Below are 25,862 nucleotides of genomic sequence, written 5' to 3' on the forward strand. Positions count from 1 at the left end.
CCGACAGCTGCACTCTTCTCACTACAGATATATTTCTCTGTCCATATAACCAATCAATAGTGCGATAACCCTTCACAAATCGCTCGTAAGTACAGTTGGGCCAATTTACCGTTTTGCCCCTATAGTTACATCTAACTTCTTAAGTATCACTGATTCCTCTAATGAACAATAAGTCATAGTCCTACTATGACTGAGTCCTCTTTTCCAAAGAGAGGGTGTGACCATTATGTTCAAGACCCGGAATCAGCCCTTAAGGGAGCAATTTATCTACTTACCACTGCTTCGGGGAAGGAGTGAATTTTGTCTTTGTGTACCTGAGTTCCCAGCTCCCCAACCAGACAAATTCCCAAAAAGGTAGGCTTGTTAAGTTGGCAATCTGGCCACTCTCACCCATACTAATCAAAGGACCGCCTTCATAGGTAGGAGTTCCCAAAACACTCTGGATTAAGGTCATGTCACTTATGGCCATTTTAGTGAAATGTAAGTCTGAATTATCAACGACGTTATATAAAGAGACAAATCATCTCGTGGTCCGGTCTTATACAAACTCTTTGTATAAGACACCCCCGCTTGCATGTCTCCACATGAATGGTCAGGATCAGACCATTTGTAGCACGTTACAACACTTGTAACTATCTACAAAGTGGGCCGCATCCGTAGTGTTACCAAGATAAGGTATCCCTCCTTTATCCTTATACTACATACCATTTAGGTTATTACTTAAGGCATAATCCACTTGTATGTCTCACATATATGCTTAAGTTACATGAAATAACCACGGATCTTAGTTTATTGGATATGAGTAAATGCAAATAAAATAACATTTATTTTATTAATAACAATGCGTATAAACTGTTTACAAACTACGAGACTCCGGGAGAATTAGGACACTAATCCCAATAGAAGAAGAAGGCAAGAAGTCACCACACTCAAAGCAGAAGACGCCGAAGTCATCGTCGATTACGTGTGCGCCAAGTTCAAATGTAAAAAGATTATTTTAGGAAATTTCAAAAGAAGGGAATGGTGCTTGCTAGTGACTTTTTTTTGCTATACATGTAAATAGTTTGAGTTTTTTTTTTCTATTTATAAGAATTTTTCTTTATATTAAATAATTAATTAAAATTAATAATAATAATTAATTGATATTAGTTTATTAATTAATTAGGCTCATCCCCAAATATAAAAATCCCATAAGTATGAAGGGTATTTAAAAACCATGAGTTTTAAATTTCAATGAATAATAATATTCTAGATTTTAAAAAGTGAAATTCTCTAAAACAATCCTCTAAAACACACACGTATATTAAATGTCTATTTGAAATTCCATGACAATATCTAAGAAACAAACAAACCATTAGAAAGTCAATTCAAAGAGTCTTATGATAAGATTTTATTTATTAAATTTTTTGGCTTAAGTTTTAAATTTAGATTTTGGTTCACTTTTATGGCTTTCAAAATGTTTATTTTGAGTTTTATATTTTATATTTTTTGTTTATTTGTAGGACTTTCAATTGCCTTTCTAGTCTTCACATTTTGAAAAAGACTGCTCCCCGACCCAAGCAGCATCACCCTCTCTTCTAATTTCTCTCCGAATTTGATTCAGAAAAATGGTGGATCGAGATCGGGATTGGGATTTTCATCTCAGAACCTTATCCAACAGTGCTAGAGACTCGAATGTTGCCAACGATCCCGCTTCCGATCCTAATATCCTTCAATCAGTGAGTTCTGTTATTGTTTTTCGTTTCGTGTTTCTCAGAAATTTATGGAGGATATAGTTTGAGTACTCTACTTTCTTAATATGCTCATTTACTGTCTGCTGTTCTTGATCAATGCGAGCTAAATTTTATTGGGTTTCCGCAAAATTATGAGAATTGTATGCAAATTTCTTCAGGTTAAAAGGCTATATGAATTGTGCAAAGCTGAGAATTCTGAGGATTTGGTGGCTCGGGTTTATCCTCAGTTTAACAAGATTTTTCAGCGTTCAGTGTCGTCCCTGTCTCAATCTGGAACTTCCAATGGCCTCCTCTTACTGGTGTGCTTTCTTGTCTATTAAATTTACGTTTCATAGGTCTTAATACTATAGGATGGTTGTTCTTTTCTTTTTTTCTTTTGGGCAAATTTTCCATCTATTAGAACTGCAGACAAGGAATGCTTCGTGGGCATTGTTGAGAGGAGTAAAAAATGAGCATTAGTCTCATTTCATCTTATTAATGAAGAGGCTCATTTTCATTTTTAAGAAAAAAGGAGGATTCAAATGACTACTTTTTCGATAGGCTTCACCTTCACTATTTTAGTACTGTTTAGTCAAATTAAGATAAATTCATATCTTGGATGGAAATTTTCATCTTGGATTTTATGCTTTTCAAGTGTGAGATTGCGTAATCTGCAGGCCCTAATATGGCTTTATCAATTTATAGTTATTTTGTGGATGATTTATTGGTGACCAGTGTTCCGATAGTCTGAAGATCTCATTTTCAGTTGGAGCATTTCTTCCTTACCAGAAGTGAAATTTCAGCCTTTAACGTTCTTTGTTTCGTATCACATCCCCTCACCGCACTAAGTTCGAGGGCATGTTATTATTCAAGAAGGAAATTGATGTAGCTGGTTTAGGTTGATAGTCTTTTTTATTATTATAATTTTATGTGAATCCTTTATATTGGTTGTTTTGTAAGTAATTTGTTTACTTAGTGGATTAACTTCCTCTATAAATGAAGGAAGAATCAATTATATTGTCACTACTACGTTTGAGCAGAATTAGTTTTGTTGAGTATTTGACTATTTTTGGAGTTTCATCTCTTAGATGCTAGGTTGCATTAATTATAAACCAAAAAGGATAATCTCCATTTACTTGTCCAATTGTCTTCTTTATGACTTCTTTGACCATAGGTTTTTTGGCCCCACTTTTTTTCTTTGTATAAAGCATTAGGTGAATTTGAGGAGTTTTGAGTTCAGTTTTATTTTATTGTTAATTTACTAGACTGGAGGATACCTTTTCCTTGGGTTCTTTGCTGTACGTTCTTTTTAGTGGATATATGCTATTACAGTGTAGGGTCATTAAGGTATCCTCTACATTTGATTTCTCGATTCTTGAAGATTATTAATGTCAAAAATCCTTTACATCATATCTTCTAACAATCAGATGCTAAGATGTTGTTATAAGTTATCTTTTAATATTTTTGCACTTGTTTCAGGCCATTCTTCAATTTTTCATTGATTTTGGTGAAGTAGTCTTACATGATGCTGATCCCAGTTTGAAGACATTTTTCCGTTCATGTCTGAGCCGGTAAGCATAGGCTTCATATAATTATGTCCTTAACTACTCGGTGTTATTTATGTTCATCAAAATATTGATTATAAAAATCCATATCTCTGCTCCATTAATATTTTTTATGACAAGCTTTTCTTTGAATTTTCAATAAAAAAGTTAAAGGTTTTGAATTACTTGCGACAGTTGACTTATGTGGTTTATGAACAGAATAAATGCAAAATGGTTATATTCATTATGTAGGGGAATCAGTACTACAGAATTGTATGGAAGTTGTTTCTTTAAATTGTTTAAATATTTGAATATCTTGCTTGGTTCTCAATCATTTAGGGGATAATTACATTTTATGTTTCCATGTTCTTTGAAAAGGGTTCTATTTGGATTCTGGATATCATGAATTTTGTTTAATGATCCTGGATATCATTGATAAATTTGGCTGGAAAAGGTTCCTCAACCTATAATCTGAGGTCCCTGAAACCAATAAGGAGGAACAAGAATCATGCATACCAATGTTATGCCCAAGGAAACTGTTTCCCCAATTTTGTATGTATGATAAAATCACGTTGGCTAAAGTGTGTGCCCTATCTTTGGAGACACAGAAGTTTCTCCCTTTTCACAATTTGTTAGCAATTTCGAGAATAGGCCCCCATAACTCTCCGGGCCTTGGATTACCTCGTAGAGGAAGGCTTAAGATGGTAGTTTATAGACATTTGAGTGCTTAGCATATGATTAACTTACCCTGCTTCTAAAAATAAAGGAACTGGTTAGGAGCCTAGGACAACACATGCACAAGCATACAGACAATTAACTACCAAACTAACTAAATCAGTAATTGGGATCCTGCCTTGTATAGCTCTTTCAGATTACTTTTCACTTGTAAGTTTATCTCTGTACAACTTACTCTTTCTTTGTGGCTTGCTTTCTGTTGAATCTTTGTGTTCTTAAACTGATCCAGTTTTTATCTTCTCAAGTAATTGCATCCTCTTTGAACTTCTGTATCTCTTGATGAATGTTTTCACTTTATGCAAATGAGAAAAAAAAAAAGGGATAAATACCATTAGTCTTTAGGAATAGGTGCATTTGGTCCCTAGGGTTTCAAATTGGCCATTTTAGTTCCCGAGTTTTAATAAATAGGTTTAAAAAGCTCCCAGCTATAGTGATAAGGTATTTTTAAATTATATTTAATATTGTATGACTGATGAGCCTAAAGGAGATAAAAGGAGAATTCTCTCCAAGAATCAAGGTTGTGGATCTTTTATTATAATGAATAATGTGTTTGATACTAGAGGAGAAAGTTTCTATTTATAGAGTTTTATTACTAGTAAGGGTAAAAAGGGAATTAACTTAGAAATTACCTAATTACCCAATTAATCCCTATTTTTCTTACATCATTCTACCCCTCCAAAAAGAAAACTCGTCCTTGAGTTTTAAAAAGAAAAAATTTATGAAGCAAACAACGAAATGAAATAAACTTGTTCAATGGAGTGTGACCAAACCAACCGAACATTTGAACAAAAATATTATGATCAAAGGGATAAATTCAAGAAAAAAAATCCAATACACCACCAAAAGATGAACTTCTCCATCGGCCATAAACCCACAAAAGATTTTTCCTTCAAGCTCATTCAAAACCGTATTCAAAGGACCGATCATAAAAAACCACCTTCCAAAGAGAATCGTTCAAGAATCATGTCTTCTTTATCATTCGCTTCAAGTTCTTCGACAGTTTAGTGATCCATTTCCACCGCAATCAATGTGTCATTGTTCTTGTTTGATTCTTGCTCGGTGTTCGATACTTCTCTTCCATCTTCGTTGTTGGATTTTTGTTCTTCACTTACGACAATTTCCAAATCAACATCTTCAAATTCTTGTTTTTCTTCAATTTTTTCTTCAAGATTTTCTATTTGAAAATTTTCCAACGGTGATTACTTTGTTTTTTCATTGGTATGTGAAACCAATCCGTTCTTGAACTCTTGCAAATGAATTGATAGTTGATCAATATATTGAGTCATTCCTTATGAATGTTAGATTTCTTTTGTTGTTTTCTTTATTTCCTCCAATGCTACGGAATCAAAGTAGTCATTTTGTTGGATTCTTGGATATGCCTCAATCTCGTAGTGGATATAGGTCTCTCCATTGATTTTCTTGACTCAACCTTTCTCGACCGTGTTTCATAACCAAAAGAACAATTTTGAGTCTTGAACGTTCTTCTTGGGCTGTAAAGATCCATACTTGATTCTTTAATTCATCTAACTCCTAATCTTTACGTTGAATTCTTGAAAAATGGGTTTGATTGGATCGTTAGGCCCTTTTTCGATATTGTCGCCTTCTTATTCCGACTCAAACTGCCTTGGAAACATCATCAGATTCACTAGAATCACTAGAATCAAATTTCTAATGTTGATAATGATAGGTTCTTTGAGAAAATCGAGCATGGACAAAATTAGTATGTTGGAATTCTTCTTCTGAATCACTTGAATCAGAATTCCAGCATTGTTTTTGGAAGTAAATTTGATTTTCTTGCCTATACCAACTGCTAATTTTTTCTTGGATGTCCTCTTTAATCGATAATTATACATTCTTGCAAAATCTTGATAAATCTTCAGTTTCTTCTTTCTTTCTTGGAATTTCAAGGGTTCCCCCTAATTAGATGTGTGTCGTTTGGCAACGAGTACAACTCACGAAGCTCCCTCTTGCAATCGGCATCGCCAAGAGTTTCCTAGTCTTCCATCGGCAACAGTCAATGTTGGCTCAAACGGATGTTCTGGTACCAAATTGATGTAGCCTAAAGGAGATAAAAGGAGAATTCTCTCCAAGAATCAAGATCGTGGATCTTTTATTAGAATGAATAATGTGTTTGATACAAGAGTGGAAAGTTCCTATTCATAGAGTTTTATTACTAGTGGGGGTAAAAAGGGAAATAACCTAGAAATTACCTAATTACCCAATTAAACATATTCTTCTTACATCATTGACATTTTTTAAATCTAAAAATTTAGAAAAATTCCTCACAAACTCTCCTCTCTCTTCCCCTTAATTCCTCTCCTCCGGCCGCTCCCACCGCTCCCTCCTTTCCTTCATTTTCATCATTTTCTCCTTCTCAACTTTCCACTTCTCTTTTCACTTTCCAGCAACTATCTATGATTTACTTTTTCTTAACAACAAAAGACGATTTAATATTTTCTTCTAAAATATAGTTTAATTCAAAGAGAGGCAGAGGAGAGGATAGAGAAAAATATTCTGTAATTTTTTATTTAAAAAAATGTCATATTAATATTAAATATAATTAAAATTACCTAATTACGGTAGCTGGGGACCTTTTAAACCTATCTATTAGAACTCGGGGACTAAAATAGCTAATTTAAAGTCCTAGGGATCGATTGCACCTATTTTCTAAAAACTCAGGGACAAAAAAAATATTTATCCCAAAAACAAAAATCAAGTTCCAAGATGCTAAGGTATAGTGCCATTGCACAACTGTCTTCTCATAGACCCTCCATTTTCGATTTTACAATATATTGTATACTGACCATCATGCACCCTTTGATCTTACTCTAATATGATCACATTGAGCTTTCAGATCCAATTGTTGCGAAGCAGTTCTAGAATTTCTGAATGAAAATCAGAATAATTTCCTACTTGTAGAATTTTTTGGTGGAAAGACCCTTAATTTCAATTCTACAATACATTGATATGCAGACTATAATGCGCGTTTGATCTTATTCTAATATGGTTACAGTGAGTTTGCAGATCCAGTTGTTGCAGAAGCAGTTTTAGAATTTCTGAATGCAAATCGGAATAAATTTCTTACTTCTTTTCCTACACTGCTGCCACAGGTATGAGTCGTTAACTTCTTTCTAATTTTTCACTCATAATAAGAATAAATTTCTATTTTGTCTAACTGGTAACACCCAATTTTATGGACAATTTTCTTCAGTCTGTTTTTGAAGAACAAAAATGCATTATACTTTTCAAACATACAGGGGAAACAAATTTTACCTCATATCATTGTTACCTTTCCTCGACTTGTTTCTGAATTTTTCTAATTATATGCTACATATAAATCCAAAGTAAATGAGACATGTCCATATAACGTGCTGGATAAGTGGCACTTCCCTTCGAGCATTTTATGGATACAGTTCTTAAGTTTTTAAGTGCGTGCATATTTTTATTTTATATTTTCTGATGGTAATTGTTTTACTTGGTCTTAATGATTAACCCCAATAATTAATAATGATTTTAAGCTATCTATTTTAGTCTGCTTTATTAATGTTAGTCTAAAATTAATAATTATTTCTTCTAAAGTATTATTTTCTTAAAGTTTGGTAATCAAATTTATGAAATATTTTATTGGAAAACCTCTATTTATAGATTATTAGCATTCCAACTGTGACCTATATTTATCTACTATAATTAGTTCTTGGGAGGAGAGGAACAACTGCCTCTTCTACGAAAAGAGAGGATCTTTTGACAGTTCTTTTAACGTATTATCTACCTTCTTATGTCTTAGTGCAAATGTACATCTTTCTTTAGTTCTTTTAACCGTACATCTCTTTCGACCAATTGGAGTAATCTCTTGTAACTCTACTAGCTTAAGCTATTGTCCTTATTTTGTAAATTTCATACATCAAAAAAATTTGTTTCTTATCAAAGAAAAAAAAGCATATACTTAAAAATCTGGTATTAATATTAGTTTAGATATTTGCAAAAAGCATGGCAGGTATGATTTGGGCAAAATTAAAATATTTCTCTATTTTCTTCCCAGATAAAATCTTCATTTTACATATGAGCTGATTGCCTGAGCTAGACATTTTGTTCTCCCCTTTGATGGCTACCAAATCGACAAATGTTGCCCTTGTTAAATGAATCTCAAATGAACCCAAAAGCTTAGCGAATGGGTTGGAGTAAATTTAATTATATCAACACTTTAACACAAGTTTTTACCCACTATTGTCAACATGTGCTCACCACAGCGGGGGTTTCTTTGGCCATTCACTGATTAGAATTTGATGTGAGACTAGGAGAAAGATGTACCACTAATTCAGATCGATATATTTGCAGTTCTTTCCATTGCTGCTAAAGCTGATTGCGTGGAATGGAGAAAAGTGAGTTGTTATACACGATTGTTTTTGTTTGAGTTCTATTTTCTCAAATGTTATTTTTATTATTTTTACCGGATGAACAAGTTTTAGAAATCCAAAGTTAGTTCAGGGTCAGAACTTTTTGGAGATTTTTTCTTGGCAATTGTTTAACTTGATGTAATTTGTGGACGACAGCTAATTGGTGCAGTTGCTTGCTTGCAGATTAGAGAGACCATTTTTGAAAATCTTTCCAGCATTGATTTCTCCTGGGTCTTTTCTTCCGCTGTTTCCATCTCTCATGGATTTCCCTAGTGAGTTTATGTTCCTGGGTCTTTCCTTTGTATTTTTTTTCCATTCATTCATGTGACTGTTATTTGATTCCAACTTTCAACTTCTTGTCGGCAATTGATTACAGTATTGGTAGTCGCATTGGAAAGGGTAGAGCGCTGCTCTGGATCACTAGTTGGAAATAGCATAGCTTCAATCCAGAAGAGTAAAGCTCCCGAGGTTATATCAGAATTCAAATTTCCAAAAAGCCCATGAATAAAGTCTGATACGTAATATGTTATAATCCTCATGTTATATTTTGTTGCAGATGCTACTTGCACTCATGGATGAGGCTTACACTGGTTCAACCATCGGGGATGGAGGAGGAGACTCTGAATCTGAGGATAGCAGCACACTAGATGTTGCTGATCCTCTCTTCCTCGAACTTTTAAAGGATGAAAACGATGGTCTCTCGGTACGGGTTCCTTCTCTATGTCTATATTCTACATTTTAGTAACTGGGTTAACTGGAAATATCATAGCACTTACAAAGACTACTATGAGAATACTATAATTTAAATAAGCTCCACAAATATGAATCTACTAAACTATCTACTATGCTGTTTTTTCATTTTGTATGGCTATGGAAAGAATCTACATATGGCTGTGTTCTGCAGATTGTCATGCACAAACACTAGCATTATATTCATAGCCCGTAATTGCTTGTTTTATTTGTGCCTTGACCAGCATATTATATGGAAATATTCCTTATGCGGCTAATTAAATAAGAAAACAATGATGGGGAAACAAAGCCCGAGACTTGAATTTTAAAGATTGAAACCGTAAGAAATAAGAACAAATAGAGGCTGAGAAGGAATTTGGACCCTCAATGGAGAAGGATGAATACACTTTTCATTGAAGAAATGAAAAGACTAATGCTCAAATTACAATGAAATATAATAAGCTAGAAGATGAGAGGATCAGCAGGCGCATCCGGATATCTCAACTATGTTGACGCACCTATAGCGCCTACATCACATCCCAATAAAAAAAAGCTACTAATAGAAGGAAATAGAAGATGACACAATGTCTTAACGGTACAGGAATAAGAACAAAACTAGTCCAAGACATCATTAAATCAATATAAATTGATTAAGAGAAGATAAATGCATTCCAGTTTAAGCTAATATCTTGAATTGAGTAGTCAGTAAATAATTTTGATAGATAACACCGAGAGGAAGTTTTGATTCGCAATCTCAAAATGCTCCATCCAAGGAAGGGCCGTGTTTTGAAAAATTCTTTGATTCCTTTCCAACCAAATTTCTGATAGAACCACTTTGACTCCATTAACCCAAAGAAGATGAGGAACAACTTTTAATCGAGGCCTGACTAAAATCTGCATAACATTCTTCTTGAAGGAGTTACACCAAACTCACTGCAAATTAAAATGTAAGAATAACTTCCTCCAAAAATTATTTGAAAAACTGCACTCAAAGAAAAGGTGCTGGCAGTCCTCTCCATTGTCCATGCACAAAGGGTAAATTGAAGGTAATAATGAGTGACCAGAAGCTTTATTTGCAGGCACTTAGACCAATTAAGAGCTCCAAATAACATCACCCAGATTGAAATATTGACTCTTCTAGGACAACATGATTTTCACAAGGCTTTATAGAACCTTGCATTCATGGGAGACGAGGTAGCCAGATGCTTGGATAGAGATTTAACTGAAAACTGACCAGTAGATTCCAAACTCCAAATTCTTTTGTCTTCACAATCAACTACTTTTTGGCCCTCTAAAATTGCCAATAAGTTCTGAAATTCCTGCATCTCATCATCCTTCAGTAACCTTAGAAAATTAATGGACCAAGAACGAGTAGTCAAATCCCAATAATCAGAAACAACTCCATTAGGGATTGATGCAATACGAGCTAGGCTTGGAAACAAAGAACTTAATGAGGATGAGTGCAACCAAGTGTCATTCCAGAAAGAGATTCTTGTTCCACAGCCCAATTCGAAAGAAGCAAACTTTTCAACTTGCAACCTAGCTTGAGAAGTCTATTGAAAAAGGTCTTGAGATTGGAAATCTCAGGTTTCACAAGGCCTTACTAGCTAAGTGGTTGTGGTGCTTCTGATCTAAGCCCAACTCTCTATGGCATAAGATTATTGTAAGCAATTACGGCCTCCATCCTTTTGAGTGGTTGTCATAGGGGTCTAAAGGTCCTTGCTGAAATTTATGGAAGGATATATGAAAAGTGCTCCTGCCTTTTGTGGGTTTAATTTAGTGTATCGTGGGGGAGGGGAGGGAATACTTATTTTTGGGAGAATCACTGGGTGGGCGAGAGGCCTTTTTGTATCTTATATCTTAGACTCTATGATGCATTTCTATTGATGCGTTGAAAATGATCCTGTGCTATGCTTTCTCAAACTTATAAATGCATTGTTTTATCTAATTAAACCCAAGTGCAAGTTTAACTAGTCCTGGTAAGTCCAGGGTCGAACTCAGGGATTGCTTTCTAATGATACGACGAAATATTTGTTTTGATCTTAACACGATTTGTTACCAAATATGTGGTGGATTGGTTTATCTATCTATCGCTAATACTAAAATAAATGAATGAGATGCGATGATTATCACAACTTAGAATGAAGCAGCTCGCAGAGAGAAATGTAAGATTTCAATGAATGAAGTAGGGCTGAGAAAAATATCCATTAACACTTAAGCAATGCATAAGCCATGTGTTCAAGCAATTTACTCATAATCATAAGCTACACTTCTCAGTGTGTTTAGACACAATATCCTATTTCTAGGATGCATGCGATGAGTGTTTCGTGCAAAAGATGTATGTTTATTTCTAAAAATATTTCTTTTCTTGTTTAATGAAATCTAAAATCCCTTGTTTTTTCAAACAGTGATTAGTTCTATTTAAGAGCAATCTTTCAATTTGATCAAAATAGTTTATGAAGCACGCATTAAACAAGTTGAATGCAAGTTTATGCTTTACTTAGTACATGTTAGTTTCATTTTCCTCAACTCATTATGAAATTAGTTACTCATGCTTGATGGTAAGAAGATGGATAGATAAGAAAATATGATGACATTCATATTGATAACGGAAGTTTTTCAACTTTACACAAGGATACAAATATTAATGAAAGTGAGATAAGGATAGAGAATCAAGCCGTAGGTTGTAATCTCTTGCGCCCTCCGGCTCCTTGTGTGTCTGCTTCATGGTGGTTGTGAGGGAGGTGATGTCTTTCTTTCTCCTCTACGGATAGAAATCTTGAGCTATCACCCAAGATTTCTCAAAAGGAAAGCTTGGAATAAAGTGTCTATGGATGAAAAATAGAGATTTTGTAGAGTTTGGCCAATTTCTCGGTTAAGTCTCTTATTTTTTTTAGATAGAAATCTTGTGGGCTATTTATAGGCGTCAATAAGAAGTCTTCTGTGTCTCTCACTAATGATTAAGTTGACACCATGCATTAAATTCCATGCCCTGTCGCGCCGCTTGCCTTGCATCAGAAGTTCATTGGCTCTATCGCGAACCTTTCCCGTCAGCTACCAACTTGATCTTTTTGATTTGACCTCCACCGCCCATGCGTCAGTTGCATTTAATATCATGTCTCCTCTTATTGCGTAGAACTATGCGATTCCAAGTTGGGCGTCAAGATTTTTCTATGTGTTCACGCGGCTGCAACTTGCTTCATCGCTTTGTTTTAAGTAGATTTCTGCATTCAAAAAGCGCAATTTTTATAACTTTCAAGAATTATGAATTTTGCATGCTTGTGATCGCATAATGTAATTAATTGCATGATTTCCTTGTCAAGCTACATTTTCTATGATTTTTCTTAATTGTTTTAGATAAAAGAGGTAAAATATTAACTTGTATTTCTATAAATTATCACACCCCCAAATTTAAAACAATGCTTGTCCTCAACCATATATTTAAAGTCCTAATATGTCTCAACTTGCTTTGACGCGTTAGTTAGACCTCTCAAAATACCTCCTATTCGAGATTCATTAGACCAATATTTTTCCTTTACTTTATTCTTCTACCTATGGAAATATTTCCAGCCCTTAGATGCGGCAAGCTTATTTCTCAAAAATCCCTTGCTCATTTCCAAAGCTATCTTATATGTCTTTTTTCAGAAATGGGCTTTTTTGGTTCAAAATTTAATAAAAAAAGTTTCTCCTTGATGTGTTTATTTTAATTAGGTTATGCGCTGATCCAGGCATCTCACTTTTGTTTTGGCTTGCCCTTACGGGTGTCATGCGAACATCCAACTACGAGCAAGGCACCCTTTTCAGACTTAACTCATGCCTTAGCAAATTTTTCTTTTAACACAGGTAGTGGAGTTGCGATCAATTATTTTCTGCGTTGATCATAATTTCAACCTTCGTTTTGGCTTGCCCCCATGAGTGTCATACGGACATCCAACTACGAGCGAGTTTCAATCTCAATGCTCTCTCTCTTTTTTTTTTGGATAAAAATATGATGAGACAAGGAGATTTCAAAAACAAAACAAATTTGAACGCATTAAGCTCAAACCTCTCCCACTCTCAAATTTAGAGAGCAGTAAGGTCCTCACTGCTGAAAATCGAATAATATGGCTTCAGAAAGTTGTCGTAAAAGAGGTTTGAGATAAAATTTTCATGCATACTAATTTCAAAAAATGTTTCCAAGGCAAAGTCCTAAAGCTAAGTACTAAAAACTAGTCATAACTAATCATCGCATTGGTTAGCATGAGCGTCATCATTGAGGTCATTTATAAAATGCAACAAAGCAAGGAAGAATATTAAGAAATCAGTAAAGATATGCGGGGGGACAAACGTAAAGAAAAGGCAAAGAAAATTGAGAATTTGGCACGAAATTCAATGCAATTGATTATCTAATGCGATCAAAGCATACAAAACATTAAAAAATTCACAAAACACCCCCAAATTTAATTTTCACCCACATCGTTGTCGTTTGGCTCCGGAGGGGGTATGTTTTCATCCTCTAGAAATTGCAAAGGGTTTTGGAGACGCAAGGGACCAGCTGGTCCAACTATGAGGCAAGCAAGAACGTCTTGAAAGAATTGCATCATAAAGTGGAATTTTTCGTGCGGCCTCTACATTTGTTGGCAAATGAAAGTCCTTGTGGTGATATGCTGGCATTGAATGGTTTGAACTTGGCACTGGAAAAATCCTCGTAGCTCATTTTTTTGATTAATGAGCTCTTGTTGTTGTTTTAAGTTGTTGAGTTGACTTATGTTATCTTGCTATTGTTGCGACAACTCGTCAAAGCCTCCCAAGATTGGTTCTTGGAGGTCATTGTAGAGGAATCTGCATCGTTCTTTGTAATCTTGATCAGCTTCAACGTCCTTAGATGTGTTAGGACTATGGTGTTGATTGTTATCACCAATTTGACGCCTGCCAACCTCACCAATAGTAGATCCGCCGCGTACTTCATGAGTAGGAGTAGGAAGACTTAGGTCATTAGCGGTGGGCTTGGTCGCTTGGACACCTTGGACCTTGGGCTCCTTTGGAACCGGAGCCTTGCTTTTCTCATTGGGAGAGGTGGAGGCGTTGGCTCCCTAGGTGTAGTTGGCAAAGGCGGGAGAGAAGATTCGTCAAGAGAAGAAGGGCGTATATTCAAATCGATGCCTAGCCACACATTCGCTATATTCAGATTGACGCCTAGCCACACATTTGCTATATTCAGATTGACGCCTAGCCACACATTTGCTATAACCACCAAGAGGGAAACCCCCATACAAAAAGGGTAAAATATAGCCCCCTTTTAATACATGTATAATTTAAAATTTCCTTTCATCCCATAATATTATCATTCCACCAAATTTGTGAAAAGCATCCACAAATGACCACCCAATGTCTCTAGAGCTCCACGATGATTTGATGAAAACCAGGTCAAAATCTTCTCTTTTTGTTTCTTGTAGGAGAAATATATCTGGATTCTGACTTTTGAAGAACTTTTTCAAGGTCGTCCTCTTTGAAATGTCAGCTAACCCTCTTGTATTCCAAGACATGATCTTCATTGATGGAGGCTTATCCTAGCTGAATTCCACAGATTTCGACAATTGAGTTTATGTTAGATGGAGACAAAGGAGAAAAACTTACATGTTTTGCTATCAATGCCGATTTCTCTACAGAGCTTTGAAACATATCAATTAATGCTTCATCAAACTGATTTTCTGAACCTTGAGTTTCTGGAATGGTTGATTGAGGCTCAAACTCTTCTTCACTACTAACACTTGCTGTTGAGTCATCATCTGAATCACTATGATTTGGTGGGCTTTTTGGAGGATTGTTGCAAGGGGGTACATCTTCTGAATTGAACTGTAGAATTTGAAAATTTTAAAATTGATAAGAGTAAATTCCAAAGGGTACTTCACCAATTTTGAAGTGACCAAATTAGTAGAGGCAATTCTAGGAACATGAGCTTTAACACATCTGACTTCTACTGCATCATAATTAATCTTATTAATCTTGGTAAAATTTGGGGAGGATTTTTGCCTTGAGTTGTGACATGGAAGTGCTGGAGTTAAACTGCCAGAAGCTTTATCTAATACTTCTTCCGAATTAAAAATGAGGTTTGACTTTTTGGCTTCCAGTGTTGCCTTTTCCACCTTTGGCTTCAAAAGTGCTGGATGGGCTTGGGAAACTTTATACCTACGTAATCTTTCTTTTGTTGCTGGGTGGCAGAAGTGTTTTAGTCTACTTAATATTCTTTCAGGAACGACATTGGAATTCTCCTGGGATGACTGCAGTTATTAAGACTGCATTAAATACCGCTCAATCTGATAGGCTGAAAGAATTGCTGAACATGACACCTCGGATTCTTGATGTCTACTTTTCTGTGGCACTGCGAGAGGTTAATAATTGTATGATTCAACTTTTTGAGATTTCCTTTAAATCTTAGAATTTCTTGCTTATTTTAGTTAAATCTTAGATTTTTTTTTTTTTTGACATTTACATTTTACCTTTCTTTTTCAGCATTAATCTGTGCATTGATTCCTCTTCTTATGTCAAGAAACTCAATATTGTTTCCCGACGAAGATTTCTCCTATAAGGTGTGCGTTCTATATGAATAATGTTATGTTCTTGTTGTTAGCTTTGATACATATTGTTTTTACACTGACTTCAATAGCTTGTAATTTTCTGCTGATTGAGTAAGAGTTCTACCATTTTCACCTCAAAGGCTAGACAACCTGTGGATATTATATAAGTATCAATTTACGATTTACCATCATAACTTTGCCTTTTCACATTGATCACGTTTCAACACTGTTTTCATATTATGGTTTAGTGATGAGTTTGTTTGTTCTTCATTTTCTTTTTGAATATCGTAGGGTTTCTTCTCCTCCTTTACTTCAAATATGAGGGACTTTTCAGATTGGTCATGTTTTGACACCTTTTTCATTTGTTGGTCTATTGACGAGTTTGTTCTTCATTTTCCTTTTGAATATTGTAGGGTTTTCCCCCTCCTTATAGTCAAATATGAGATAGACAAGTTGAATCCGTGAGGTTTTTGTTATTGGGATAAGCAGTTTTCTTTTTCATTATATATATACACATTTTTCATTTTATTATTTGAATTTTGCAGTTTAGTTTAGTTTAGATTTTTTTTTTCCCTTTTTCAAATTTGAAATCTGAAATATGACTAATATGGTATCTGAATAAGTTGAATACACTTTGACGTTTTTGGTTGGTTATGAACAAAATTGATACCAAGCTGCTAATCAGGTTAGCTTGAGAAAACTTGACCAAAATCAAGGAGGCTGAAATTTGACTGGAAGGTTAATATAAGAGGGAAAAGAGAAACAGGGAAGAATGGGAACAGAATTAAAGAAGATAACTTTACAAGCTAAACTCTTGTGGGAAAGGAGATCTTTTAAGAGAGAGGAGGTACTTTTTGGTAAGCTACGATAGTAAAGAGGGAAAGAGAGATTGGAGAGTCACCTATAAGTGCCGGGGTTTCCTCTTATTTTGTTTATCCTTGAAATGTTTCTTAAATTATTTTTTCCCCATGTATGATATATTTTGTATTTCCTGCCCTTAAATCTATATGTATAGATACTGTTACTTTCAAATATTTCTTTCGTTGGCCAGAACATAAATTAACATTTGCAGATCATACTAGACTGTGAGTTGAGAATTTGAACTTTTTCGATTTATTATATTTATAGGTTCGTAAGAGGCTCCTTGAATTTATGCTTGCTGCATTTCAGCGGTCACCTGCCTTCATTGCACTTCTCAAGGTATTCTGTACTTATAATTTATTGGCTTTATGTTTTCATTAATCAATGACAATGTAACTTCTTATAAGCTCTTCTCCTGTTACTTTTGTCTTTTCCAAAGATAATTTGTGAAGCATATCTAAACAATTCTGGTGGTCATCGTTTACTACTTTCATTATTGGGCATTTCTTTTTATAGTTTTTATCACCCTCAGTGATGGTGCGTTTGAATACTGAGATATTATATAGGCTAACCGGTAAGTGGATCTACCCTCTGGAAGGAAGTATGCATAATGCCATTTTATGTTCATACGTGTTGAGGCCTTATTATTGAATACCATTCTTTTAGCTGTATCAAATTTTTGTGTTATATATATAGCTTTTTTCGTTTTGGTATTTTGCAGAAGCCTATAACGGACCGTCTTGGTGAAGCATATGAGAATCCTGCAAAGGTGGTTATTTACATCTTGTATAGTCCAATAAAACAAATAAATGCAACAAGTATTTCTGTTTGTTGAATTACTTCCTCGTTTCTTCTTTCTAGACAGAATTGGCATTGCAATTGTGTTGGGCCATTGGAGAACATGGCGGGGGTGGTAGATCTCACAAAGATGCAGCTCGTGAACTTTTTGAGAGCTTAGAGTTGCTTTTGTATGAAAATCTTTTATCTAGGTATGCTTTGTTGGAACTACCTTTACGTTCTTGTCTCAAAACTTTCGACTTTTAATCTGCTGCATTCTTTTGTTTGCTTCCATAGTCGTTTAGGTTTGAGACAAGACTCGGGTGATAATTCCAGTGGTGAAAGCTTCAGAAAGTCATCGCAGTCAAGGCTTCTATGTTTTGTTATTACTGCCATTGCAAAACTTGCAACATACCACCGTGAATTACTTCCGAGAGCACGGGTCTCATTGGGAAAGGTTTAATTCTCAACATAAAGACTTGGGTCGATGGATCTCAAAATCTTATAACTGTGTTGGGACCCGAAAAACAAAAAAATTGTGTTCTTTCATTTCCCCACTTTTTCCTCATTACTAGATGCTCCTAGATGCAGGGGATTTGCAGAGCAGGTAAAATGGATACGTTATTGACTTGGGTGAACTAAATTACATGAACAGGTAGCTCGATCTCGAACCTCAGATTCAAGGGTCTGGACTCGGGCGAACGATTATTTAGGACTACTGAGTGACCCTGGAGTTTCTTTGTCCATTTTGGGGCCTTCGAAACCTGCCAGTGAAGATGCACACAATCCAGGCACTGTTGACTGGAGTCAAGGCGGAACTAAGATGGTTGCACACATTCCATTTTACATTCTTCGCGAACAAGAAGGTCTTGGATCTATAGTTTCCTTTCATCCTCTCTCTCTAGTCTACAATTCCAGGAGTCGCCTTCTCCTTGTGTTTTCTTATGTAACAAATTTGGTACATTGAAATCTCTGAGCTCCAATATATAAAATAAGATGAAAGATAAGGACAAAAGTATGAAGAAGAAAAAAGAGTAACCATCACAGATTCATACTATGTTTACAACATGGCTGCTTGACTGTATATTCTATAAATATCAATGTCATGTAGACTAAGCCATACATATTTACTCTCTTTTGCAGGTCCTTTCCATGATTTCTCATTTTCAGATATTCTTCCAAGGAGATGATCAACCCTGAGGTTGCATAGAGCAATAATTTCTTATTTTTAGATAATCCGTCAACATTCGTGGTTAGCACTCACCCAGCTACGGGACAATTCATCGCCGAGCAAGTCACATTGAGGTATTGTGCCTCGTAGGATTAATCAAATTTGATGCTTTCACATGAGACATCCCTACAAGTTTCTCCCTTTTGAATTTCATTCTCCCCATTGATATAGGAAAAGGTGTGAAACCTATTTGTAAATTATTACATAAACAGCTTGGAAGTTGAAAGCCACCTATTTCAGGCAATCTTGCCTGTGACCTTCACAATATAGCCAAAAGTACTTGCAGCCCTAAAATCTGAAAGAACATTTTCATACCAATTACCAAATATTGGCAATGACAGTTATTACAGTTGCCTTATCCAGAATTGTTGAATTTTGAAGGCGTCTATGATTGAGTCAACAGTTTCAATCATAAATCTATGCATGGAGACTATTGATTGAAAGGGCACTCTTTAAGTTACTGAACATATCAATAGGTGTAAAAACTATGTAGGATTCTGACGTGTCGAAGAAATTGATGTAGTCTAGAAGAGATAAAAAAAAAAAAATTCTCTTCAAGAATCCAAAGAAGTCTTTATTATGAATAAAGTTGCCAATTTGAAGACAATATCTCTTTTTATAGAGAATTGGGAAGCAAATTTTAATTAATCAAAGAAATTAATCCTAATCCTATTAGACCAAGAAAACTAATCCTAATTCTAATCAACCATGGAAACTAATTCCAATCCTAATCAATTAAAGATTTGATCATAATACCCTAATTTACCTTCATTCTACTACATCGTCTATCTGATGTAGCTAGGAGAGTTCTCTCCAAGAATCCAAAGAAGTCATTATTATGCATAAAAAAAGTTGCCAATACAAGAAGAGAATATCTTTATTTATAGAGACGTGGAAAGCAAACTAATCCTAATTCTAATTAGTTAAAAAAATTAATTCTAATCCTAATAAACCAAGGAAACTAATCTTAATTCTAATCAATCATGGAAACTAATCCCAATCCTAATCAATCAAGGATTTGACCATAATGCTCTAATTTGTCCTATTCTATTACATCATTCTATTTGATGTAGCCCAAAGGAGATAAAAGGAGAGTTCTCTCTAAGAATTCAGGTCTTTATTATCAATAAAAAAGTTACCGATACAAGAAGATAATATCTCTATTTATAGAGAATTGAAAAGCAAACTAATTCTAATCTTAATTAATCAAAGAAACTATTTATAATCCTAATAAACCAAGGAAACTATTCCTATTCCTAATCAGCCATGGAAACTAATCCCAATCCTAATCAGTTAAGGATTGTCAATAATACCCTAATTTACCCTAATCATACTACATTACTATCCCTCCCAAAAAAACTCATCCTCGATTTTTAAAAAGAAATGAAGATTACAAAAAATAAAGTTAAAAACAAAAAAAAGCATCCTTGACATCAAAATAAAGCACATCGAAAGAAAGTACCATCTCATCAAGGAGATAGTACACCAAGGAGACGTAATAGTCACGAAGATAGAATCAGAAGATAACTTTGTTGATCCATTTACAAAGACCCTCCCGGCTAAAGTGTTCGATGCCACTTGGTCCGACTAGGACTACGAGTCTCATAATCTAAAGTAAGTGGGAGGGTCAAGGGTATATGGATTCCCTAGTTTGTTGTATTTTCAATCAAAATTTTCTCAACATTGTAAACATTATATTTATATATATTTGTAACTCACTGGAGTGTTAGTCCAAGTGGGAGATTGTTGGGAATGTCTTAAAACTCGCCATTCATAAATATTGATAACATATTCTATTTATCAATAAAAGTATTAGTGAGTATTTTATTCAATAAATTGTTATTGATATTGCATTCTGTTATAAAAATCCAATAAAAGAATCCATGACTATAATATGAATACTTTAACTTTATGTGGTGACATAAAAGTGGATCAAGTTTTAGTATATAGCCAAAATGGTCTATAAATATATGGATGAGATTGGGTATCTCATCCTAATTACACTATTGGATGCGGCCCATTTTGTATATTGATACAAATGATGTGATCCCAAAATCATTCATGTGGAGACATGTGATTGGGGGCATCCTATGCAATGAGTTTGCATAAGACCGGACCTTGAAATGGTCACTTTTCTTTATAACAACCGTTTACTATTAAAATTGACTATTTCAAATTCAATGACCTAGGGTAACTCGATCTTAATCCTGAGCTAACTATGAACTTTTGTTTATTTAGGATTATCCTTTATTCTGCATAGGCGAGAATAGTCCAACATCACTGCTCAATAAGCCTCCCATTTTGGGGATAATGCCGGATTGATAGTTGGAGACATAGTTCTGCAAGATGAAATTCACTCTTACCCGACTTGGGGTTAGTAGATAGATTGTTCTCTTAAGCGCTGATTCCTGCTCTTGAAAAATGGGGCTCCACCCTCTCATGATCGAGAGAGTTATGGTTTATTAGTTGGACTATAAACCAGTTGTTCAACAGAGGATCAGTGGGAGCTTAAGGAGCAAGATGTATTTTTCATGGGTAAAACGGTAATTTTGACCTAGTTGTAAAGTCGAACAACTTGTGAAGGATCGACTTACTAAATATGGTTAAAATGGAAAGAAATATATCTACAGTGAGGAGAGTGCAACTATCGAGCTATAGTAGTATGTCTCGGTAGTTAACGAATATTGATTAATTTGGTCTAAAGAAGTCGAACAACTTGTGAAGGATCGACTTACTAAATATGGTTAAAATGGAAAGAAATATATCTACAGTGAGGAGAGTGCAACTATCGAGCTATAGTAGTATGTCTCGGTAGTTAACGAATATTGATTAATTTGGTCTAAAGAGTTTAGCCAATTAATCTCAAATTGTTGGAGCTCATGATTTGTCGGTCCATGAGGCCCCTCTACTAGCTTTTAATATTATATCTTGGATTAATGAATTGAGTGAATTTGAAATGTTCAGATTCGAAATTAGGGTTTTGAATTTGAAGTGTTAAAGTTCAATTAGGGTTTTGATTAATTGTATTTGATACATTAAAACATTTGATTTTGAAGAAATTAAACAAAATTGGAGAATTTAAAATATTTAAATATTGATTTAAATATTGAATTGCATGAATAGGATTCATGTATAAATTAGGTGTTTGATTAATTTAATATTTGATATTAAATTATTATTTATTTAATTAATTAAATTAGTTTAATTTTTTATTTAAATAAATAAAACATTTTTTCATTTATTAAAATTCAAATTTAGATTTGAATTTACAATATATATATATTTAATTTTATTGAAAATTAAATGAAAATGAAATTTGAAAAGCAAAATTGGAAAATTCCACTATTGAGTGGAGTTTTCCAATTTTTCATCTTCAAATGGAGTGGATTCCTCCATTTCAAACACCTAGCCCACTAAAGGTCACTTCTTGAGGTGTCAATGAGTTGAAGCTGAAGGATTTGTATGTTTTTTATGGTTAAATTGCTGAGATTTTGATGGGGATGAAGATCATGCAATTGTCAACCTAGAAAATTTGTATATCTCTCCAAACCCTCTCCTCTTTCAATAAAATTCACTTCAATTCAGAGATTCCACCTCTGAATCTGAGTTAGAGGATGTTAGAGAAGGTCTCAGTGGTAGTCCATTGTTGTTTGAAGAGATTCATCAAAGGTTGTAGTTCATGAAACCCTTTCTTTGAAATTTTGTTTTAATGCATGTTTTTAAACTCAAATTAAATGTAATTAGAATGCTTATTAATTCTAATTTCTTCTACTACATGTTAGTTTACTCTATCAGTTCAAACTTATAATGAATTAGGTAAATGTAACCATACCTTGAATAGTCATCAATAAAGCTAATAAAATATTCATTAGTCCACGGAGGTCCGAATTCCTGAGCTCTAAGGTTTCTTTGGCTCGAAAACCTTTTCCAGAAAACAGATCTTTTTGTCATTTTTTCTTTGAGACATGACTCATATGGCAATAAAGAATTATCTTATAATTTGCTTAGAAGTCCACTTTGAACCAATCTCTCAATCCTATTGAGATTAATGTGACTAAATCTTAAGTGCCAAAGATAGGTACTTTGAGAAATGCGTTGTCTTTTTCTTTGACTTTCAGCTATTTAAAATTTTTTTGTGTTATATACAACTACAACTTTAGATGATTTTAACTTTTATAAGTTACTTTCTAAGTTTGTAGAACAAATCTGTACACCTCTTTTTGTAATGAACGCTTTATTATGACTACAATTTACATTGTACAAATGTTCCAACAAACAAGAAATAGATATCAAATTTCTTTTACAAGAAGGTACATAAAGAACATTTTCAAAATACAGATATCTATTTGCAAAAGTTAACTTAACTGCTCCCACTGCTTTCCTTGAGATGTGCTCCTCTGATTCAACCCGCAGAGTAATTTCATCTGTTTGAAGCTGCCTTTAAGAACTAGTTTCTTGAGAAGAAAAACAAATAGGATTAGTACCCCTGAATCCAATATCCAAGTAGAATCTTCATTCTCCACTATACACGTTTCAATAAGTAGTAAATCTAATTTACCTTGTTTTTCTTTTTCAAATTTCTTCTCGGCAAGATATTTAGAGCAATTTCTTTTCCAATGCCCATTTCGTTGCAATGGAAACATATTCCTCTAGGAATTACCTTTTTCTTCCATTTCCTTGCAGCTGGAGCCTTCCTCTTCCCAGCTTCCTTCATTTTCTTTTGAATACCTTTATTCTTGGAAAAAGAAGGGCCAAATTTACTCCCAGAAAACGATTCTTTCTGAGGTTTCCTCTTTGAGGTGGAAGCAACATTTGCTTCTGCCTCTGAACCTTTATTTTTCAATAAAGATTCGAAAATCTGGAGTTCGTTGAGAAGAGTTGTCAGGTTGTACTCTATCTTATTCATCATTGCATTCATTTTGAATTGAAAAAAAGCTCTTTGGAAGAGACTGCATGATGAATCCAACTTGACTCTTCTCATTCATGATGGCTCCGTTCACTTTTTCAATATTAAAGTGAACCATCATGTTCAGAATATATTCCCCAAAGGTTCCTTCCTTCATTTTGCAGTTGTAGACAAATTTAATTGCATCATGCATGATAGATGTGAAAGGTTGTCCAAACAGGCCCTGCAAAGAGTCCATGATCTCTCTTGCAGTAGCTAACTTCTTGTGTTTTTAGACAGTACATCAGATATACTGGCTAAAATATAAACCTGAGCCTTCTCATTAGCTTTGACTCATCTGTCATACGCATCATGAACTGTTTGGTTTGCGTTGGGACTAGGGGTTGGAGGACACTCCTCCATTAAAATGAATCGGAGATCACCTATTACTAGAATTGTGTTGATATTCGATTTCCAAGTTCTGTAATTATCACCGTTAAGTTTTTCTAAAGCTAGCAGTTGCATAATTGATGTTGTCATTGCTGAAAAATAAACAAATTATTAGTGAATTGATTAACTCTAATTTCTAACCCAATTTATTAAGCAAATAATAATGTACCCATACTCATTATTATTTTGCTACAATACTTTAGTGAGTCATAATAGCCCTAGTAAAGGGAAGTCGACTACTCATTCACTGAATCAAGACATTCTTGACTAAATACGAATAACCCTTAACCTTATAGTACTTAGTTGTTGTTTATTTGGTCACGAACTTTACTAACACTTAGTAAGTCTTATAAGTGTAAACTCGCCATTTTCGAATTACAGAGAAACAATTGTTTGAAAAAGGACCTAAGTAACTCTATCCATTTCTGGAGTTCACGGTGTTTTGAATCTTATGTTACAACCCTTCAAAGGGATCGCCGTAGTTAACGTCTAGTTAATGCCGCCTAAAAATGATAGTAGGCACAACATAGAAATCTCACGATGTGACCTAATGGAAAAGACTGTAGGATTTGTTGACACACACCCTTCACCCACTTACTATGATCTACTTCCTTTATTCACCTTGATATTGACCTATGCAAACACTTTCCGAAGGGAGGTTGCCCAAATAGCAACTCAAAGTCATGTATGAATCTTACGGTGTGAACTCTTAGGGATGTGAGAGCCAGAAATGATATATCTTGTATATTATTAATCTCCCACTGAAGTGTTCTATTTTATAAAATTGGGTACTGACTTGGTTATTAATCGACTAATTTTATACAACCTAAGTCTTGGTAATTTTTCCTAGTATAACTCTTATACTAGGATTTAACCTATGATGTCTAGGTGATAAACAGATTTTATTACCTTATATCACTCATACATGCTCATAAAACTAGGGTTATTGACTTAGATGACAGTTTGATCTCCAGGTAGGAGGTGTTCCGTAAACCATCAACTTAAGTACCCCTAACCTTAGACAAGATCTCTCTAGGTTAACCGACCTATTTTAACTCTTAAAAAAATCGATTGATTTGCACCGGTTAACCCTAAGTGAGCATGCAATTTACCTTTGTTATAGATTGTAAAAGTCTAGGTTATTTTATAACAATTATACCCTAGGACATTCATCTATAACATGCTTCCTTAATTAGAAAATCATGCTTTAATATAACGCTTATATTAAATTATGAAAAACTAAGCATGCATACTATATACATTATAATACTTAATAACATATAACAAATACATGCCACATGCTTATCCTATGGTGGGGTTTTTTTTTAAAAAAATATATGGCATAATTTATGCACACATATTAAAAACAATATCATACATCACATGCATAATAATTAGACAACACTAAAGTGGACCGGTCTTGGCATTAAAACAAACAAATAACTAAATTATTACAAAAAACAGCAAGTAGCTCCCTCAAACCGACCTTAAACCTTTTGAACCAACCCAAACTAGCTCAAAAACTCCAAAAGACCAGGTTGAACCGGTCAAACCGGCTCAACCAAGTCGAACCGAACCGGTCAATGCACGCGGGTTAGGTGAACGGGCTGGAGCAATCGGGCGCGCAGGTTGGGACTCGGGTCGCAAAGTAGGTCAGGCGCCCAGACGGGTTAGATGTGGTGAAGGCAGGCACACGCATGGGAGCTCATCGAACCGGTTCGGACGCGGAGCGGGTCGGGTTCTCAGGTCTGGGAGGCTGAAACGGGTGTGAAGGTGAATTCTTCTCCAATTCTCTCGGCCTGCTTGAGTTCTACCACTTCTTTTGAACAATTGAAGGCCTAATTGGACTTTAATGACACCATAAAAATTATAGACCCTTTGCAATACATTAATGCTCATATACATGTGAGTAGTTACAATTTCAACAAAAAGAAAAAAAAAAAGAGACAACTAATGCCAAAACCGTAATATATCCACTTTAGCCCAC

The 25,862-nt window shown here is 34.6% G+C and overlaps 1 protein-coding gene across 1 annotated transcript; it reads left to right on the plus strand.

The window, feature by feature from the left end:
- The first annotated feature begins 1,426 nt into the window (after window positions 1-1,426).
- Window positions 1,427-18,898, plus strand: LOC120086000 (AP-5 complex subunit zeta-1). The gene is made up of 16 exons (XM_039042372.2): window positions 1,427-1,718; window positions 1,892-2,032; window positions 3,192-3,283; window positions 7,005-7,101; window positions 8,327-8,370; window positions 8,569-8,657; window positions 8,762-8,853; window positions 8,942-9,088; window positions 15,347-15,494; window positions 15,607-15,683; window positions 16,800-16,871; window positions 17,254-17,301; window positions 17,394-17,521; window positions 17,607-17,766; window positions 17,965-18,175; window positions 18,453-18,898. Exons 1-16 carry the CDS (start codon window positions 1,608-1,610, stop codon window positions 18,497-18,499), a joined length of 1,704 nt encoding a protein of 567 aa, XP_038898300.2. The 5' UTR covers window positions 1,427-1,607; the 3' UTR covers window positions 18,500-18,898.
- Window positions 18,899-25,862: the final 6,964 nt, after the last annotated feature.

Source organism: Benincasa hispida, chromosome 9 (genome assembly GCF_027475165.1).
Source record: "Benincasa hispida cultivar pf3 chromosome 9, pf3_genome.v1.1, whole genome shotgun sequence".
Classification (NCBI taxonomy): Eukaryota; Viridiplantae; Streptophyta; class Magnoliopsida; order Cucurbitales; family Cucurbitaceae; genus Benincasa; species Benincasa hispida.

Excerpts from the sequence above, each read along its gene's own strand:
- LOC120086000 (XM_039042372.2), top strand. The coding sequence starts at position 1,608 with ATGGTGGATCGAGATCGGGATTGGGATTTTCATCTCAGAACCTTATCC. Across the intron at positions 1,719-1,891 it reads ATCCTAATATCCTTCAATCA|GTTAAAAGGCTATATGAATT; the intron begins GTGAGTTCTGTT and ends AAATTTCTTCAG. Across the intron at positions 2,033-3,191 it reads CCAATGGCCTCCTCTTACTG|GCCATTCTTCAATTTTTCAT; the intron begins GTGTGCTTTCTT and ends CACTTGTTTCAG.